Below are 21,144 nucleotides of genomic sequence, written 5' to 3'. Positions count from 1 at the left end.
GTTTTTTTGGCAAAGATACTGGAGTAGTGTGCCATTTCCTTCTCCAGTGGAGTAAGGCAGGCAGAGGTTAAGTGACAATGTGCCTAAGGTCCCACAGCTAATATTTGAGGTCAAATTAGAAGACAGTTCCTTCTGACTCCAAACACCCAATCCTAATCTTTAGCAAAATGTAAATATACTAGTTATACTCCCCTAACTCCCTTTCTCAGCCTCAAGACAACAAAGAGATGGGGGAGAGAGGTTAAAAACAGTGTGTGTCTATGCTACAAAAACTGCATTCAAGGAATCTTCTGAGTAGTAGAAAGGAATCTTTCTTGGGGTAAGACTACTCAACTAGCATCAGAAATAACAAGAACAGAACTCCCTACCCCTTCCATCCTCCTCTCATAATTTCTAGATCCGTTTGGGGTTACCAGCCATGGAAGTGGATACCACTATCTTCTTTCATTCAATGCAATTCAACTCATTGAGTATTTGAGTGTGTGTGTGTGTGTGTGTGTGTGTGTGTGTGTGTATGCGCGTGTGTGTTGCACAAAGTACTACACAATGCACATGCAGGACATAAAGGCCACAAATATAACAGTCTCTGCCATCAAGGAGCTTACATCTATGACAACAGGCAACAAGTACACAGATAATGTAATATGAAAAACAAATACTAAACATATAGAATATTAGAATATTTTCCAAGCAGGAATAGACTGGCAATTAAAAGAGGCCTCTAAGATAGGAGCTGAGCCTTAAAGGGAATAATAATTATTGATATTGCCTGCTAAAATTAAGGAAGAAATGAATTCTAGGCATGAAGGACACCCTGTTCAAAGACACAGAGGTAGAAAAGCAGGATTGCATGACCTAAATAAGCCAGTTCCACTAGAAGGGCACATACAGGAAAGTAATGTGCAATCAAACAGAGAAGGCTGGCTGAAGCTGGGGTACAAGGTCTGGACTGCCCCTGGAGCCATTAGAGTAGCGAGCAGAAGTGCTGCAGGATCCAAATAGTTCTTTAGGAATATCTCTTTGGATACTAAAGAAAGGAAAGGGACCTGTATGTGCCAAAATGTTTGTGGCAGCCCTGTTTGTAGTGGCTAGAAGCTGGAAAATGAAAGGATGTCCATCAATTGGAGAATGGTTGAGTAAATTGTGGTATATGAATGTTATGGAATATTATTGTTCTGTAAGGAATGACCAGCAGGATGAATACAGAGAGGACTGGCGAGACTTACATGAACTGATGCTGAGTGAAATGAGCAGAACCAGGAGATCATTATATACCTCAACAACGATACTGTTTGAGGATGTATTCTGATGGAAGTGGATCTCTTCGATAAAGAGAGCCTTAATTGATCAAAGATGGACAGAAACAGCTACACCCAGAGAAAGAACACTGGGAAATGAATATAAACTGCTTGCGTTTTTGTTTTTCTTCCCGGGTTATTTATACCTTCTGAATTCAATTCTCCCTGTGCAACAAGAAAACTGTTCGGTTCTGCACACATATATTGTATCTAGGATATACTGTAACCTATTCAACATGTAAAGGACTGCTTGCCATCTGGGGGAAGGGGTGGAGGGAGGGAGGGGAAAAATTGGAACAGAAGTGAATGCAAGGGATAATGCTGTAAAAAATTACCCTGGCATGTGTTCTATCAATAAAAAGTTATTAAAAAAAAAAAAAACCAGTAACTTGCTAAATCCCTTTAAAAAAATTTGATTTATTCTCTAAAGTAAATAAAAATAGAATTTTATAATCTTGTTTTTGCTGTTAATTTATTAAAGTATTTGTTTATTTAAAAAAAAAAAAAAGGAGTATCTCTTTGGCAACTCAATGGAGGCCGGTCTGGATGGAATGGGAAGAGACCCAACCTGAGGAGGCCAAGTAAGAAGCTGCTGCCATAGCCCAGGCCTCAAGGTCTAAAAGGGGGCAGTGGCTACCCGAGCAAAGAGAAGGGCATGGATCCAAGAAATAGGACAAAAATAGAACTGAGAGAACAAGACAAGCAACTGACCAGAGGTGAGATGCTGGAGAGTGAAGAGTCAAGGACGATTCCAAGCATACAACCCAAGGTGACTGGAAGAAGGGGACATTCTTGATAGAAACAGGGAAGAAAAGGCAAGGTTTAGGAATAAAGATAATGAATCATGTTTTGGAAGTAAAGAAGCAGGCCAGGAGGCAGACTGAAATTCAATAGGAGAGATTATGGATAAATAGGCAGATCTAATAAGCATCTGCATAAAAGATAAGTCAAGAAGCCTTTCTGTACCAGGGACTGTGACTGTGCTCAATGTAGTGGGAACTAATGAGATCACAAGTTTAAAGACTAGAGGATCCCGTTAAGAGGCAAGACATGAGTAATAAGAGGCAGTTCAGTGACATGGTAGATAAAGCACCGGTCCTGTACACAGAAGAACAAAAATTCAAATATATAATATTTACAAATGACCCACTAAAACATTTGTTAACCTGAAACCAAATTTTTCTATCCTCTTCCAGTATCCATATTCACTCTGAAATTACTAAAAACAGTTGAGAGGCAAGTTCTTCACAGGATTTCTCTACTCCATCCTTTACAACAGATTTATATTTAGTAGACAGTATAAAAAATTTTGTTTTTAATAAAAAAAAGTGATTATTAACAAACTTGAGCCCTTTTACAATTCACTATTATCACTACAAAAGTTCCATCACTGAAAAGACAATGCAAAGCAATTATACAGCATTGTCAATTATACAATTTAGCAATAACAGTAAGGTTTTATACTACAGTGCCATATGGAAGACATAATCCTTATTTGATTATTTTGAAAAGCATTTGACTCAGCAGAACAAAACATAGCCTTAACAGTTTCAAAGTATCTCCTATGGAAAAGTTATGATAATACAAGCATCCATGAAAAGCACTTTGTTCAATGATCCTCTGATTTTTACCATCAAGTAAAGCAAAAACCAGAGAAATGTATGTTCATCAAAGATATTCATCACTTCAATGGCAGAAGAGTTCAGTGAATGGGAAAACAAAGAATGAAGTGAATCAAGATAGGAGAAGAACAAGAAGCATTACTCCAAGTTCTTCCTCATTCCCATAACTCATCCAAACAGATCTAGAAAACATAGCAGACCAACCCTGACAGGGAAGTCCAAGTCAGTGAGTTATTTTTCTATCCCCAGTTTGCATAGAGAAATACCCAGAGGTCTATGGACCCTGAAAACAAAGTCTGGCTACAAGATTCCCATTTAGAGCATTCCAGCACAAGGGAGAGGCTATGCATCCTGGCAAAAGAAATCCCAAACTCACTGCAGGACATCAAGACAGGTAATTAATGGGGCAATTCTGTTATCTACAATCCAGTGGGTTATATATACAGGTTAGATTGAAGAGGGAATCCACAGCCAAATGGAAAGAGCAGTGGCAGGCCCTACTCTGTCTAGTGAGAAAAGCAAATTCAAAAACAAAAAGCAGCTATGTGACTTGGACTCCCAAAGCAGCAGTATCTCAGTACCAACTTCTAGAAGCCTGAAATCTGCAAAAGAATAACCAAGACAGGAATCTAAACACAAGCTTATACTTCTGGTACATTCAAATAGGACTTAGGTTTAGCAGCAGCCTAATGTTAAAGAGACCAAACCCAGAACAGGAGCTTGGGGTAGTGACCAAAATCTGCCCTGAATCAAACCATTTGGAGAGTGCAGAAAGCTTGTGGGTCATGCTCAAGCTGTGCCTTGAGATTCTAGAATGGCACAAGACTCATTATCCAAGAAAGGAGCAAAAGGTCTTGCTCAGTACTTCCCTCCAGAAATAAACAAAGCCCAGCCCTAACAACAAAGTCAAAGTCAGGAAGTAGCCTGGACAAATGAAGAAATAAAAAAAGAATCTCACCATAAAAATTCCACCATATTATGGTGACAGCTACTCGGGTCAGAAAACCCAATAGAAGAGAACAACTTCCAAACAACTTCAAGCAATGCCTCTGAGCAATGTCTTTTGGGCATATAAATTCAACTACAAATCTTGGAAATGATTTTTTAAGAACATTTAATAGTGTTTCTAATAAAGGAAATGAAAGTGCTAAAGGAAAAAAAATCAGAAAAGAAATGAAAGCTATAGAAGAAAGAATTGGAAAGGAAATTAATAGGCTGGCACAGGAGGTATACAACATTGTCCAAGAGCAAACTCTCTGAAAATTACAGTGGACTAAATAGAAACCAATGACTTTCATGTAACAACAAAAAACATAAAAATAAAGTCAAACAACTGAAGAAGTAGTATATATAAATCGTAAGGAAAGGGTAAATGAACTACCTTTTCTCCATAAGCCAAATCTACTCAGCACCTATTTTTGTATATTAAAAATATAAAAATATATAAAATAAAAATCAATCTTGGCTCACAAAGATACATAAAAACAGACAAAGAGTTAGATTTGGTACAGAGACCATGATTTACTCACCCCGCTGATGTAGGTATTTCATAACAAAAACAGACTTTGAAAACAGATTACAAAGAAAAAAAAATAAGAATCATTGGACCAATGAAAGTCATGAATAAAAAAAAAAACTCTAAACATCTTATTTTAAGAAATCTAAGAAAACAAAAACTGCATAAATGTCTTAGAACCAAAGGACAAGCAGGAGAAATAGGAAGAATCCACCAGTGACTTTCTGAAAGAAATTCTCAAATGAAAAACTTCCAGGAACATTATATTCAAAGTCCAGAACTTCCAAATCAAAGGGAAAATACCATAAGCAAGTAGGGGTGGGGTTAGGGGGGTGCAGAGGAAGAATTCAAGTACCAAGAAGTCACAGTAAAGATCAAATATAACTTGATCTATATGTGATCCACTATAAAGAAAAAATATAACTTGGAATATCATATTCCAGAAGATAAAAGATAAGAGTTTTAAAAATAGCTCATAGTTAAAAAAAATAAACTGCTCAGTAAAACAAAGAGTTATGATAATACATTGGAGGTGGGGGTGGAAGACCCTTTAATAAAACAAAAAACTCCCTATCTTTTCTGACAAAAAGACCAGGTAAAGAAATCTATAAGTTCAGAGTGAAGTTAAAAGAAACATAAAAATGTAAACAAGGAACGAACAATGATGAAAGAATAAACAAGGACAAACCATTTACATTGGAGATGAAGCAGTGTCTCCTCTGAACCCTTTCATAAAGGGTCACAGAAAAAATCTAATAAGATGGAAAGACTTCTGAGGACTTCTGTTATGTCTTAATGATTTTAAGAGAACAACAGAAATGGAAGCGGGGAGTAAACTGAGGGCAGAGGAAGACTGTGATATGAAGGAAATGACAGAAACAATATTTCACATAATCAGTGTTATTGTTTGTCCTTCATTCTCAAAGACGACCAGGACACCAGGAAAATGAACATCATGACCTGCAAGTGAACTGGGTTTCAGTGAGAGGGTTGTGCAAGGTCACCTGCCTCACTTCTCCCTCCAGAGTCATCTGAATCCAGTGGCCAGATTAGTCAAAAGGACTGGAGATGGTCTGGATGCAATGGGAGACCTGGGTCTTTTTAAGCTCAAGACTACGTCAGTCTAACTGAGGCTACATCCATTCAGTGATTAAGGCTAGGTTAGCAACTGAGAGAAAAATCTCCACTTTTACCCAAATAAAATAATAAGATAAATAAAGAATTCCTATAGTAACTAAATAACATGAACTATCCCTCTTATTATTTGTCATAGTATCTTTACTTCTCCAACCTCTAAAGCATATTTGGGACACAAGCTACAATTAGTTTATGATACTTCTTTTGCTTATGGTCACTCTCATGAACAATGTCAGGTGAGATGACCAAATGTTCTAGGATAAGATGTTTCTTAATGTTTTGGGGCAAATGCTTTTTCCAAAAAGAACCATCCTTTCATTTAACTGCAACTTCCTAGTGTCTTCTTTTCTTTTTAGTCACAAGATATAATACTGATGTGACTCAATTATCCCAATGACATTTCAATTTAGTAGTCAAAAGCAAAAGATTACACACCCAGAGTGCCAATTCCTAGATTACCCTGCCCCTTTTTCATCTATTTCACCAACATCACAATAAAAGAAGATGGGAACATCATAAGACTAGAGGGTCAAACATAATTACATTCAAATACCATTCCTTTTTCTCCCTTTCACAGCTCACTTTGCTTCATTAGCATTTTTTCTTAAACTTGATCTTTAGAGACAATCAATTGCTTTCTTACAGTCCCCAAAATGTGGTTAAGCTCTATATAACAACTTTGGATGTAGTAGAAATCTACTGGACTGGGAGCCAGAAGACCAGGATTCCAGTCCCAGTTTCACTTCTATCTTGAGATATAGAGAGAGGTATTATATGTGTATTGGTGGGGTGGGGTGGATGTGTGGGTGTGTGTATCACAAGGCACTGTTGATTTTAAACTCTCTAAATATCACTTTCTTCATCCATAAAATGACCTCTAAAGTCCCATTCAGCTCTAGATCTAGGATCCTATGGCTCCTATCTCTTTTTGATCTTTTCTTTTCTTAAGGTAGATATTCCATAGACTCTATGTTTGGTTATTTTCCCTCCTCCCCCCTTTTCAAGATCTCAAGATGTTCATATCTTCAATTAGCAAATCTATACTTAAAACTGCTAATTCTGTAAGTAGAACTTCAATAGTACAGTTTTGACTCATTATTTTTCCTGACCATTTCAACACCTCAAACTTACCATTTATAAAATCAAACCTATCTTTTCCTAAAAGCTTACTTTTACCAACTTTTTTACATTATTACTTGTTGGAAGACTCACCACTGTACTTGAAGAATCTCAGAAAATCAAATAAAAAACTAGTAGAAACAATAAACAACTTGAGCAAAGATGCTAAATATAAAATAAACTCACAAATTATCAGCATTACTGTATGTTACCAATGAAGTCCAGCAGCAAGGCGTAGAAAGAGAAGTTACATTTAAAATAACTTTGGACAATATAAATATTTGGGAGTCTACCTGCCAAACAAACCCAGGAACTACATGAACGCAATTACAAAACATTTTTCACACAAAGATCGATCAAAACAATTGGAGAAATACTAACTGCTGAAGGGTAGGATGAGTCAATATAATAAAAATGCCATCTATCAAAATAAATCTACTTATTCAGTGCCATACCAATCAAGCTGCCAAGATATTACTTTACAGAGCTAGGGAAAAAAAAAATTCATCTGGAAGAACAGGAGAGCAAGAATTTCAAGAGAATTAGTGGGGAAAAAAAAAAACCCAAAGTAAGGTAGTCTACCTGTACTAAACCTAAAACTATATTATAAAGAGGCATCAAAACCATTTGGTACTGTCTAAGAACGATAGTGGGCTAGTAGAATAAGTTAGGTTTCATAAGGCACAATAATTAGTGACTATAGTAATCTAATGTTTGATAAACCCAGAGACTCCGACTTCTGGAATAAGAAGTCGCTATCTGACAAAAATTGCTGAGGAAACTAGAAAACAGTATGGCAGAAACTGCCATATAGTACTAGTAATGGTACTGACCAATATCTCATACCCCATGCCAAAATAAAGCTAAAAATGGGTTCATGATTTAGACATAGTGATACTATAAGCAGAATAGAAGAGATCTTTGAATTAGAGAAGAATTTGTGATCCAACAAGAAATGGAGAACATTATGAAATGCAAAATGGACAACTTTGATCACATTAAATTTAAAAGGCTTTTACACAAACAAAACTAATGCAACCTAGATTAGAAGGGAAGCAAAAAGCTGGGAAAAAAATTTTTTACAGTCAGTTTTTCTTATCAAGGCCTCATTTCTAAAATACATAGAGAATTTACAATACAGGCCATTCCCTAATTAATAAAATGGTCAAAGGATATGAAAAATTTTCAAATGAAGAAATTAAAGTCACTTCTAACCATATGAAAAAATGTTCTAAAAATCAGTACTGATTAAGAGAAATGCAAATGAAGACAACTCTAAGGTACTACTTTACACCACTCAGATTGGCTAAGATGATAGGAAAAGATGATGATAAATGTTTGGAGAAGATGTGGGAAAACTGGGACACTAATGCATTGTTGGTAGAGTTGTGAAATGATCCAACCATTCTGCAGAGCAATTTGGAACTATTCTCAGAGGGCTAGAAAACTGTGCATTTGATCAGTGACTCCACTGGTCCTGTATCTCAGAGAACATGAAAAAGGGAAAAGGAAACCACATGTGCAAAAATGCTTATATCGGCCCTTTTTGTAGGGGTAAGGAACTGGAAATTGAATGGATACTCATTAGTTGGAGAATGGCTGAATAAGTTATGGTGTATGAATGTTATGGAATATTCTTGTTCTATAAGAAATGATCAGCAAGACGATTTCAGAAGAACATGGAAAAGCTAAGTAAAGTGAGTAAAACCAAGAGAATAAGATTATACAATAAGTTTATATGATAATCAACTGGATTGGATTTGGCTCTTTTTAGCAATTCAAGACAATTCCAACAGATGTGATGGAAAGAGTCATCTTCATCCAGAGAGACTACAGAGGCTGAATGTGGATCAAAGCACAGTATTTTCACCTGTTTTTGTTGCAGTTGCTATTTGTTTGCTGCTTTCTTTTTTTCCTAATTTTTTTTCTTTTATTCTGATTTTTTTGTGTAGCATGATAAATATGGAAATATGTTTAGAAATCAGATTGTGCTCTCTTGAGGAGGGAAGAAGGGATAAAAATATGAAACACAAGTTTCATAAAAGTGATTGTTGAAAACTATCTTAGCATGTATTTGGAAAAATGAAATACTATTTTAAAAAAGAGATGGGTAAAGGTCTTAATTTTCATAAAAGTGAAGATAGTATTATTTTATAATGCTTAATAGATCAGAAATCCAAAGTAAATGAATGGAAATTTAAAAAAAAAAAAAACTTTACTTGATAAGAGCAATGTTGTGGATAATCAGTTGTGAATGATTTTGCTATTCTCAGTAATACAATGATCCAAGACTACTCTGAAGGACTTTTAATGAAAAATGCTATCAGAAAAGGAACTTTAGTCTGAATATGGATTGAAGCTTCCTTTTTTTCTAAACTTTATTTTTCTTGAGGATTTTTTTTTGGGGGGGAAGATCTATGTTTTCTTTCACAATATAATTTTTATGGAAATGTTTGAAAATACTTCATATATGCCTTCTCAATAAGGAAGAAGTGAATCTCAAACTCAATGTTTTAAAAACAAATGTTAAAAACTGTTTTACGTGTAACTAAGAAAAAAATTTTTAAAAGAATCAGAGAACATTATAGAATGCATAATGGATAATTTTGATTTCATTAAATTAAAAAGTTTTTCCACAAACAAAACCAATGTAACAAAACATTTTTCACACAAACATCTAAACTGGAAAAATATTAATTGCTATTGGACAGACTGAGTCAATATAATAAAAATCACAATCTTGCTATTCAGTGCCATACCAATAGAACTACCAAAAAATTATTTTATAGAACTAGAAAAAAAATAAGATTCATCTGGAAGAACAAAGGATCAATAATATCAAGGGAATTAATTGGGGAGAAGGGGAGAGTGGGAATGAAGAACCTCAGATCTCAATCTGCATTACAAAAGTGTAATTATCAAAACAATCCAGTATTGATTAAAAGAAAAAAGATTGATAAAAGATAAAGATACTTTTATTTTTTATCACATAATACATAGTAATAATGATCTTAGTACCATCCAAACTTTTCGGAGAAGAACTCACCATTTGACGAAAACTGCTGGGAAATATTTAGGCAGAAACTAGGTATATACCAGTATCTTACATCCTATGATAAAATAAGGTCAAAATAGGTATGACTTAAATTTAAGAGTTTATATTATAAGCAAATTATGGAAGCATGGAATAATTTACCTATCAGATCTATGGAAAAGGAAAAATTTATGATCAAACAAGAAAAAAAGAACATAAGATATTAAATGGTAATTCTATTTATATTAAATTAAAAAGATTTTGCACAAATAAAATCAATGCAGCTAAGATTAGAAGGAAAGCAGAAAACGGGAGAGAAGGAGAATTTTACAGCAAGTTTCTCTAATAAAAACCTTATTATTTAGCAACTACACAGAGAAAAAAGTCAAATTTATAAGAATACAAGTTATTGCCCAATTGATAGCAAAAGGATACTGCTGCTGTTGTTGTTTGTCCTTCATTCTCAAAGAGAACCATAACATCAAAAGAATTTGTGAATTGGATTTAAGAAAGACAGGACTGGGCAGTCACTAACCTTACTCTCTCCTCCATAGCTATCTGGGTCCAGCAGCAAGATACACCAGCATTGTTGCTTTTGTCCTTCATTCTCAAAGAGGACCAAGACATTAGGGAGGTGATGCCATGACATGCAAGTGAACTGGATTTAAGTTAAGATCTTTTTAATAGTTAAATTTTTTTCCCAATATCATGTAAAAACAATTTTTAATGGTGAAAGTGAAGAATGGCTAAACAAGATATGATATATAATTGTAATGTGCTATAAGAAATGATGAAGGAGACAGTTTCAGAAAAACCTAGGAAGACTTACTTGAACTGATGAAATGAAATAAGCAGAAGCAGGAGATCCCTGTACCAGTTATAGCAACACTGTACAATGAATGAATTAGCTATTCTCAAAAATACAAAAATTGAAATATGCTGTATCATCCAAAGAAAGAACTGATGGAAGCTGAATGAAGATCAAGCTGTAATAAATTTTTGTACTTTTATACTTTCTATGGGTTTTTTGGGAGGGGAATAGGAAGGGAGCCCTGTGTTTTCTTTTATAACATATTTATATGGAAATGTTTTGCATGACTAAACATGCCTATATCAAATTGCTTGCCATCTCAATGAGGGAAAAGTAGGGAGGAATAGAATTTAGAATTCAAAATTTTAAAAAATGAATGTTAAAGATTGTTTTTACATGTAATTGGGAGAAAAATTTAACTATTAAAAAAAAAAGTGCCACCATTCTCTCATCCTGGAAATCTTTCATTCTTCCCCTTCTATATATAGAATCAGTTGTCCTATAAATTTCACTTCATATTGTCCCTCATATATCCCTCATTTTCTCTGTTTTTTACTACCATCATCCCAGTCTAGACTTTATTGTCACTTATCTAGACCAAGGATTGGAAATTTAAAGCTAAATCTAGATACGGGGTCCAATAGAGCTAAGAATGGTTTTTACATTTTTAAGTACAATTAGATTTTATTTTAAAATCTAAAAATTATTCTTAGCTACTTGCAAGGGATACCTGACCTAGTTTTATTGCCAAATATATTCTTAATATTACTGCCAAATTAATCTTTATGCATATAAACAGCTCTGTTTATATCACTCTTCTATTCAAAGCCATCTTCAATGGCTTACTTCTGCCTATTAATTAAACACCACAGTATTCGATTCAAGGGCCTCCACCTTACTTTACAGCTTTATCTCACAGAAATCCACTCTTTAGTCAATTCTAACTATACTATTTGGCAATCCCTTCATACTTCTGTATATGCCTTGTTAGCACTATGTTTTTGCTCATACTATTTATATTCTCTATGCCTTTCCATTCTCCCTTCCCTATCCCTCTTCCAGTTAACTCTCTCCAAGCCTATTGAATACCTATCCTCCTTTAAAATCCAATTAAAATGCCTTTCACCCAAGTTGTTAATTACTTTTCATCATCTACTCTGTACCTCTCTATCTTGCATTTATATATTAGTCATATGTATACATGTCATATTCCAGTATTAAACTCATTCTACACTAAGAGATTCACTGTTTGTTGAATGAATAAGGAAGAGATATTTTGGCCAAGTCAACAGACCTTGCTTCCTTCAACTGGTTTCCAGAGCTTCCAGAACTAGAAAAACAATCTAACATCAGTTCTTCCAATTACAAACAAAAGAAGTACCCAAAGGCACCAATATTATTAGTACATACCTCTTAGGCAACTAGGTGGCACAGGGAAGAGAAATGCCAGGCTTGGAAATTAGGACTCATCTTCATGTGTTCAAATTCAGCTTCAGATACTTACTAGCTGTGTGACCCTGGACAAATCCCTTAACACTGTTTGCCTTAGTTTCTCATCTGTAAAATGAGCTGGAAGAAGGAGGAAATGCAAAACCACTCCAGTATCTTTACCAAGAAAATCTCAAATGGGGTCACCAAGTGTTGGACACAACTGAAACAAATGAACAACAACACACCTCTTAAAATTAAATATACGATTATCCAAAGTAATAGTAATTATACAGTAAATAAAGCTGAAATACTCAGTAAAAGAATGAAGTATCAGTAAGTGAATTAAGAAGCATTATTTAGGCCAACATTGTGTCAAGCACTCTGCTAAATTCTGGAGATACCAAAGCAAAAAAGATAGTTCTGCTATCAAGGAACTCATTGTCTAATGAGGAAGACAAATATGAAAACTACACAAACGATAGGTACATATAGGAGAAATTAAAAGATTAACAACAGAGGAAAGGTACAAGTACTCAGGGGGATCAAGACTTTCTTCAATAAAGTGGGATTTTAGCTGGGACCAAGAGATGAGATAAGGAAGGAAAGAATTCCAGACATAGGAAAATACTAAGAGTAAGAATTGTTCAACAAACAGCAAGGTCAGTGTCATTAAGACGACACTTTGTTGTGGAGGAGAAAAGGTAGGAGGAGACAAAAACCAAAAAGAGGCCAGATTACGAAGGGCAATGAAAACTAAACAGAGAATATTTCATTTCATCCCATCCTAGAGCTAACAGGGAGCCACTAGAATTTATTGAATGGCAGAGTCACATGGTCTAACCTTGTATCTTAGAAGATCAATTTGACAGCTGAATAAAGGATAGACTGGAATGAGGAAGACATAAGGCAGGGAAATCAATCAAAAGGCTAATGCAGTAATCCTAATTTGGTCAAGTAATATATATTTAAATAAATTTAAATTAAATTAAAGAAAAGATACTTAAAAGTATCATAAAAGTTCCCATTGAATCAGGAGGCCTATGCCTGCTGCTTCATTTCTTTCCAGGTACCCTCCCTATTTCATTATTGGAAAAGAAGTTAATAAAAATAACAATAATTGACACTAAATAGCATTTTTAAGTTCACTAAGCACTTTACATGTTATATTTCATTTGAGCTGAGGTATGAATACTGCACCTGACAAAATAGGAGATTTAAACTCCTTCATGTCTTAGGTCTCCTATATGAACTATTCACCTTTCTCTTATACTAGTGATAAAAAAAATGACCTCTGTATTCAGGTTCAGAAATGCTATTAACTACTACTTTAACTAGAGGTTTCTTCAGACTAGCTTGTAATTACAATCTGCAGCTTCCAAGAACAACAACTATTAAGTCTCTTCATGCGGGAAAAAATATAAAAAATTTACCTTGCCCCAAATGAAGCCTACATATAGACATACATACATATACATATAAACACATACACATATGAGATAAGGATTTTGAGTTCAACAATGTACTTTTTTCAGTATTACCTTAACTACATGCTCAAGTAACAGCTAAATTCTACTATATTTGTGTTCTAATACATATGAAACACAACTGGTAAATTTTCATTTACAAATAAGTTCACCATACTCATTCCAAATTCAAGCTAGTGCTAATAAGATTACTAGCCTAAATAATTATTAGACAGCTATAAAAAACATTAGAGAGAATATTAATACCCAACAGAAAATACTGATTACATAATGTATATCAATCTTTTGTAAAGGAAAGATATTTCATTTTTGGAAGATACATTAACTATATGGAGGTGAATTCTATAAAAATAGATTAAAATTAAATGATATCCCACCCCAAAAGTAACTATTACAGGTAAAATTTCTGTATAACAAATTCCACCAGACATCTTTTTGTTGTAATGTCATTCTGTTACAATGAATACATTGCTGGAAATCAGCAATACTGAAACAAAAACAGTTGATGTTGTACCTCTTTGTAATCCAATAGGAAAAGAAAATTAAGGATCTGAAGCTCTTAGGAAGTTGGGGATGTCCTCAAATCACTCTTGCCTCTTACCTTTCCTAGGATGCTAAAAAAGCATTGAAAAGAATCTTAGAAATTACAAAATCCAGAAGTCCTCTTTTTACAGATAAATAAAAGGCCCACTTCAATGTATTGTTTTGCTTTAATGCAGGCCTTCAATTGGCTTTTGAGAAGTTCAATGTTTAATGGACAGAAAAATGTCTGGGAGACAGTCTCTGTTCTGATTTGAGTCTCTGTGGACTTAAACCTCCTAATTTATGATCCTGCATTTGGGGTAGGGGAATGGAATGGTTAAAACAGCACAGAAAATCAATGAGACAACGGCTCTTCCAAACCAGTTCTCCAAAAAGCATTTTTTCCCAGTGATTACCTAATAATCATTTGGAAATTCCTAACTTCACTATATATAGGGTCCTATTACTTATTTAAAAAAAAAAAAAAAAAAAAAAAAAACCTTTAACCCAAAAGCAAGTAATTTGTTTCAAAAGTTTAACCTCTCATTTTTTAAAGGCAAAAATTTAAGAATTGGTTTTTGGTTTTGGTACTATGGCTGATAATCTGAGAGGCCCCTAAAAAAAGATGCTTTTCCAACAGACTTTAACGTAGAATTTTTGATCAAATACTGTGCATGATATTTTACAAATTAAATGACATTGTACTTGAAAATTTAGAACTCCTGATCTTGCATTTAAATCCTCTAAGGTTTTGTTTTTATCATTTTTTTAATATCAGGCCTTTCATCTTTTAATAAATGTTAACTGATGAAGATGATTCAAATTCCCAAGCTAAAAATTCCAATTTACCTTCTTAGCTTTCTAAGGAATTATCCCTATTTCATAAGTCTTGCCTACTTTATTCTGGAACCAAGATATAGAAAATTTTGTTTTCTCAAATAATTCCTTTCTATTTTGAGATTGCAAAGGGGGGGAGGGGGAAGAGGGGAAGGGGCATAAGTACTATATCTATTATAAAACCGGAATTGAAATTAGCCTTAGGACGCCTTATCTCTAATCCTGAGCAAGTGACTTAAACCTGACAGTCTCAATCATAAAATGAAGGATAATAATGGTACTTACTCAGAGTGGTTTTGAGAATCAGGTTTTGTAAGTCCCCTAGCACATAGCAGGTGCTTAATAAATGTTTGCTTGCTTCCTTATAGGTTTATTCATTCCCAAAAAAATCCTTTTATATAAAAAATTTGCAATGTTTCCCAAGTACTACTTAAACATCAAACAAAGGGCTGACGAAATATTTTACATGTATTCTCTAACTGGTAACTGAATAAACAATTTAATGAGTTATGTTATAATGATATTCGGATGCCAACTTGGGAATAAGCCTACTCATATGCCGAGTATCACGCAGAACTAACATGAATAATAGCTTGTCTTTTCAACAAAAACACGTTTCCAAATGTCTCAATATCCTAAAATCCAAGGTGTTTACCTCAACAGCAATGCTACACAGAACCGACAAATAAACACACACATGGATAAGCTGACCAAATTTAAAAATCCAATCCTGCCGTACTGTTTTGAATCAAAAGAAAGAATTTTAGGCCTTTTTTTTATATAAGCAAATTGACTTTCTCCATTGGACATTAATCGAAGACGTTATGCATTAACAAGTGCACTGTAGATGAGCACAGAGCAAACTACGTAGGAAGTGAGGCCAGGCTCCGACAAAGAGCCTTGCGGGCCTCAAAGACGAAATGCATTCGCCCGGATTGGGATGGGCAGGGGGTCTCGCAGTACATAATAGCCTTCGGAAGCCCGCGGGAAGCTCCCCGCGTCGCCATCCTTTTGTTTTACTCGGGATGGACGCAAACATCAGTCATCACTAGGCCACTGCTGAGATAAAGACTGCGATGGGCGAGCCGTGGACTCGATCCTGGGAAAGGACGAGCCAATCCAAAGTAGCAAACAGATAAAGTTCATGGAACCAGGGGAGCCGCTGCGGGCCCCATCCGCCCCATCGACCCCAGAAAAAATAGCGAAAGGAAAAGTCCGCGGCGCGGGACTGGCGCGGGGAGGCCGCGGGGAGGCCGCGGGCCCGGCCTGTCGAGGGCCCAGTCGCCAGACTGCAGACAGCGCAGTAGGGCTCCCAGGCGACCTTGCAGCCCCCGCAGCCCTCGCGTGCCCAGCATCTGAGGGGCGATCCGTGCCTGGGCTGCCCCCACCCCCACCCCGAGGCCCAGCGGCCGCGGCAGCGAGCTCCCTCTCCCGTTATATAAGCGGGGCCTAAGTTCCTGCGGCCGCCGCCAAGCGAGATGGGCCCTGCGGAGCCCGGCCGCTCCCCGGGGGCTTTCGCCAGGGCGGCGGGCACGGCTACGGGGCCGGGTGACACCTAGCCCGCGGGGCGGCGACCCGAACTGCCTCGGGCGCCCCCGGGCTAAGCGCAAGGACTTAGTGCACTGGGCGACGAGGCTCTGGCCTCGGGAGGCCGAGCCCTGAACGTTTGGGAGCCCGATGCCGGCCCTGGCTCGCAGCTCGCCCCGCGCCCGCCGCCCCCTCCCCTGTCTCCTGTGCCCTCTCCTCCCCGCCCCCATTCCCAGCCCTAGCCGACGGGCCCGCGGGACCTCGAGATCGCGGGCTCCGAGCTCGATTCTCCGTCAAGCCGTGATCCTAAGCTGCCTACCTGGTCAGACATGGCGACGACTAGTTCTCCCCGGGGGTCTCGGCGCTGTACCGGCCTCGGAAAGGCGAGAATCACTCTCCCGGGCTCCTAAAGCTGTCTCTCTCTTCCCCACAGCACAACACCGCGGCCGCAGGGACTTCCGATGCGCCTGACGTCACTTCCGTTCCCCGCCCAGAAAAGGAGCGAAGACTTAGAGGGGGCGGCAGGAGAAGCGGGAAGAGGGGCTGGGTGCCGGGGGGATTGTCCCGAACCGACCCTGCGGAGGAGCTGGGGTGAGGTCAGCCCGGCCCCAATCGCCTAAGCCCAGGTCCCTCCTGGGGCTAAGGCCGGAAGACTGTGTCGAAGCCTGACCCCAGGGGGCACGTCGTGGCCGCCCACTCGGGGCAGGGTGAATAAATAGACTCGAGCTTATAGGACCTTAGAGAGAGCCCAGCTCATCTCCCTGACGTTCGTCTGGGGAAGCTGAGACCCAGAAGAGGGAGGGGGCTCGCCTAATGTCGCAGTCACGCCTCGAGTGCCTACTACGTGCCAGGCGTGGTGCTAAGAGCAGGAGATGGTGTACAAAGAAAAGAAAAAGCGGCCTCGCCCTTTAGCAGCTCGCAGCCTATGGGGGTGGGGGGAAAAGAGGGGGACTGCGTGTAAACGACTGCGTGCAGGCAAGAGACAGTTTATGGGGAAATTGGGGTTAATCTTAAAGAGAAGGCGCCAGCATCTAGGGCGACCGGGAAAGGGTTCTGAAAACAGGGAAAGCTTGGAAGTAGGGCCCTAAGGAGACGCGAGGCCGAGCTCGCGGCCGCGGTAAACAGACAAGGAAAATGCCCGGAGTCTGGAGATGAAGGCTCTGGAGCCCACCTCAGATCCCGGGCCCTCCGGGTGATCGGGGCTGAATGGTGGGCAAAGAGCCCGGATTGAGGATGATGAACAGGGTACAAAGGCCGGCTTCGCCGCTAGACCCGGGATCTGGGGCCAAGTCACTGTCTTTTTCTGGATCTGCGTTTCCCCATTCTAAAAAATATTTAGGAGCTTGGACTAGAAGATCTTAAACACACAACCCTGTTTTCAATATAACCCATTCTACTTTTGTTTAGCACTAATATTAGGAAGCTTTTCTTGGAAAGTCCAAATTTGCTTCCTTTAAAGTGGGCCCACACACACTTTTCATATACTTGAACAGGGGTTCTTCTTTTTCCCCTTCCCTGCCTCTTCCCCGCCCCCAGACTTCTCTAGGCTAAACTTTCTCCGTTCAACTGACATTGATTGACTCATGACCCTTGACCTGACTGGTTGCTCTCATCTCTACCCATTCCAGTTTATCAAAGACATTCAATTGGGATACTGAAACTGGATCTAATGCTCCCAAAGAGATCTGATCAGAACTGTTGTCTGCAACAACCTTTTCAAAACAGAAATAATCCTTGAAGGAGTAATTCATTAAAGTACGAATATCTCATCCTATTTTAGGACCTGGGATTATCTCTGGATGAATATTGATTCATTCAGATCACAAATTCTTTTATGTTGTTTTCTTTTTTTTTATTCTTCTCCCCCCACACACTTAAAAATACTTTTTTTCAAATACATGCAAAGATAGTTTTTATAAGGTTTTGAGTTCCAAATTTTTTCCTTTCCCTTCCTACCTTCCCCTCAACAAGCAATCTGATATGGATTTTTATTATAGATTTTATATGTGATTATATAATCATATTAAACATAGCATGTTATGAAAGAAGAATCAGAACAAAAGGGAAAATCCATGAGAAAGAAAATAGTGAAAATAGTATACTTTGATCTATATTCAGATTCCATAGTTCTTTTTCTAGGTATTAATGATTTTGATGATTTTTTCAGTTAATTTTATTTTATTATTTGGGGGAGGGAAGAGGAGTGGGGAGGAGTGTTAAGTGACTTGTCCTAGATCACACAGATAATAAGGATCTGAGGCCTAGATTTTGAACTCGAGCCCTTCAACTTCAGGGCCAGTGCTCTGTCCACCAGGCTGCTCCCAGATCACAAATTCTTAAAAGATGATCTAAATTTCTGGAGAAAGGATATTCACCATATTGGAGACATCATTCTGGTGCCTTAGTGAAATAAGCTTTCTGATGAAAGCATTATCTATTTAACTTGGTAAAACCTGTCTGGTGCAATTAGGAGGTAGCTCAGTGGGTAGAGTATTCACCAAGGAGTCGGGAATATTCATCTTAAATATGGCCTGAAACACTAGCTGAAGGACCCTAGGCAAGTCACTTAACCCTGTTTCCCTAATTTCTTCATCTGTAAAATGAACTGGAGAAAGAAATGGCAAATCACACTGATACCTGCCAAGAAAATCCCCAGAGGGGTCATAGAGAGTTGGACATGTCTGGTGACTGAACAATAAGAACTTGACTGACATTCTGCTGTTGTAGTTATTGAGAATCCATGGTCACTTCTTTAGAGGAGAATTTTAGTGGAGGTAGACTGGAATTATTCAATAAAAGATTAACAAAACAATTAACAAAAATTGGAGATGGGAAATGCAACGGAAATGGACAGAAATATGAATGATGAAAATCTCTCCAGGCCTCTTCAAAATCATTCTGCTGAGAAACTGGAAATTGAGTGGATGCCCATCAGAGAATGGTTGAATAAGTTATGGTATATGAATTTTAGGAATATTATTGTTCTATAAGAAATGACCAGAAGGATGATTTCAGAGAGGCTTGGAGAGACATGAATTGATGCTAAGTGAAGTGAGCAGAACCAGGAGATCATTATATATAGCAACAAGATTATATGATGATCAATTCTGATGGACATGGCTCTCTTCAATATTGAGATGATTTAGGCCAGTTCCAATGATCTTGTGATGGAGAGAGCCATCTGTGCCCAGAGAGAGGACTCTGGGGATTGAGTGTGGATCACAACCTAATATTTTCATTCTTTTTGTTGTTTGCTTGCATTTTATTTTCTTTCTATTTTTTTCCTTTTTGATCTGATTTTTCTTGTGCAGCATGATAATGAAAATGTATAAATATATATGCATATATTGGATTTAACATTTTTAATGTTTAATATATATTGGATTACTTGCCATCTAGGGGAGAAAGCGGGAGGAATATAGGGGAGAAATTGGAACACAAGATTTTGCAAGGGTCAATGTCAAAAAATTATTCATGCATGTTTTGAAAATTAAAAGCTTGGGGCAGCTAGATGGTGCAGTGGATAGCATACCAGCCCTGAAGTCAGGAAGACTTGAGTTCAAATCTGGCCTCAGACACTTAACACTTCCTAGCTATGTGACTGTGGGTAAGTCACTTAACCCCAAATGCCTCAGGGAGAAAAAAAAAGGAAAAGAAAAAGCTTTAATAATAATATAAAAAATCATCCTGTTGGCCATTTCTTATAGAACAATAATATTTCATAATATTCATGTATCATAACTTATTCAGCCATTCTCCAACTGATGGGCATCCACTCAGTTTCTATTAACACCCATTTTCAATTCAAAAACATATTGAGTATGTGACCTAAGTATTCAATATAAGTCCTAGAAGGTAAAAGTTGGGGGGGCTTGTGGAAGTGGGGAAGATTACTAAGAAATTTATATTTTTTAACTTCCTTAGCTTTTGGTAGTCTCAAATAAAAGACATTCTTTAAGCATCTCCCATCAAAGCAAGTTTAAATCAATTCTACAATTTTTTATTGATTTCCAGGTCACAATTTGGCTAAATATTGCTGGAGATACACAAAAAGAATAAGACTTTGGGTAATTCCTGGTCTCCAGGAATTTAAAATCTAAAGTAAGGGAATCAATAGAAAATAAAAGGAATGTCTTTGAAAATTTTAATTAACTACAATATTAAAATTTATCTCAATTGAATGCTCTCTATGTCAGGTATTCTTAATTTAGGAATCTCATTTTGCCGAGTTTGTAGACAGATTTCAGGATCTCTCTGAATTTGGATTAGGGAGAAAGTGTTAATTTCAAAGTGATTGTTTTCCTTTGTAATCCTCTGTTTACGCAATTAAAAACACTCTTCTGGGAAGGGATCCATAAAAAGGGTAAGAAATCCCTACTCTATAACCAAAGCTTTCAATTTCTATTAAAAAAAATGCTACATATTGGATTTAACATATTTTTACCATATTTAACACATTGGATTACTTGCTATCTAGGGGAGAGGATGGGGGGAAGAAAAGGAAAAATTGGAACACAAGGTTTTGCAAGGGTTAATGTTAAATATTATCCATGCATATATTTTAAAAATTAAAAAACTTTTTTAAAAAAAATGCTAGTCTGCTCATCTTTGTTAGTGTGAGGGGTAGGCTGGGGAGCCTGCTTTCATGTTGAAATGTGATAGGAGAGCCCAGCTTTTTGACTTGGGGCATGCACAGGCTTGTGGAGCTGGTTCCTGTCTGTTCACCACACATTAGGAGTAGGATTGCCAACTGTCTACACTGCGGGGCATTTAAAGCCATCAGTAAGCCAGGGCACGTCTTGGAGT

At 37.4% G+C, this 21,144-nt stretch overlaps 1 protein-coding gene across 1 annotated transcript in view; it reads right to left on the bottom strand.

Annotated features, from left to right (window-relative positions):
• The window catches only part of SUMO1 (small ubiquitin like modifier 1), a 45,732-nt gene extending 28,910 nt beyond the window's left edge, over positions 1 to 16,822 (bottom strand). The window contains exon 1 of the mRNA XM_051983768.1: positions 16,658 to 16,822. Coding sequence (XP_051839728.1) covers positions 16,658 to 16,669 — 12 coding nt within the window. The 5' untranslated portion in view covers positions 16,670 to 16,822. The remainder of the gene's footprint in view (positions 1 to 16,657) is intronic.
• Between the last annotated feature and the right edge of the window lie 4,322 nt (positions 16,823 to 21,144).

The sequence above is a fragment of the Antechinus flavipes genome, chromosome 3 (genome assembly GCF_016432865.1).
Source record: "Antechinus flavipes isolate AdamAnt ecotype Samford, QLD, Australia chromosome 3, AdamAnt_v2, whole genome shotgun sequence".
Classification (NCBI taxonomy): Eukaryota; Metazoa; Chordata; class Mammalia; order Dasyuromorphia; family Dasyuridae; genus Antechinus; species Antechinus flavipes.
Note: the sequence above shows the minus strand (reverse complement) of the source record. Positions and strands in the feature narration are given on the sequence as shown.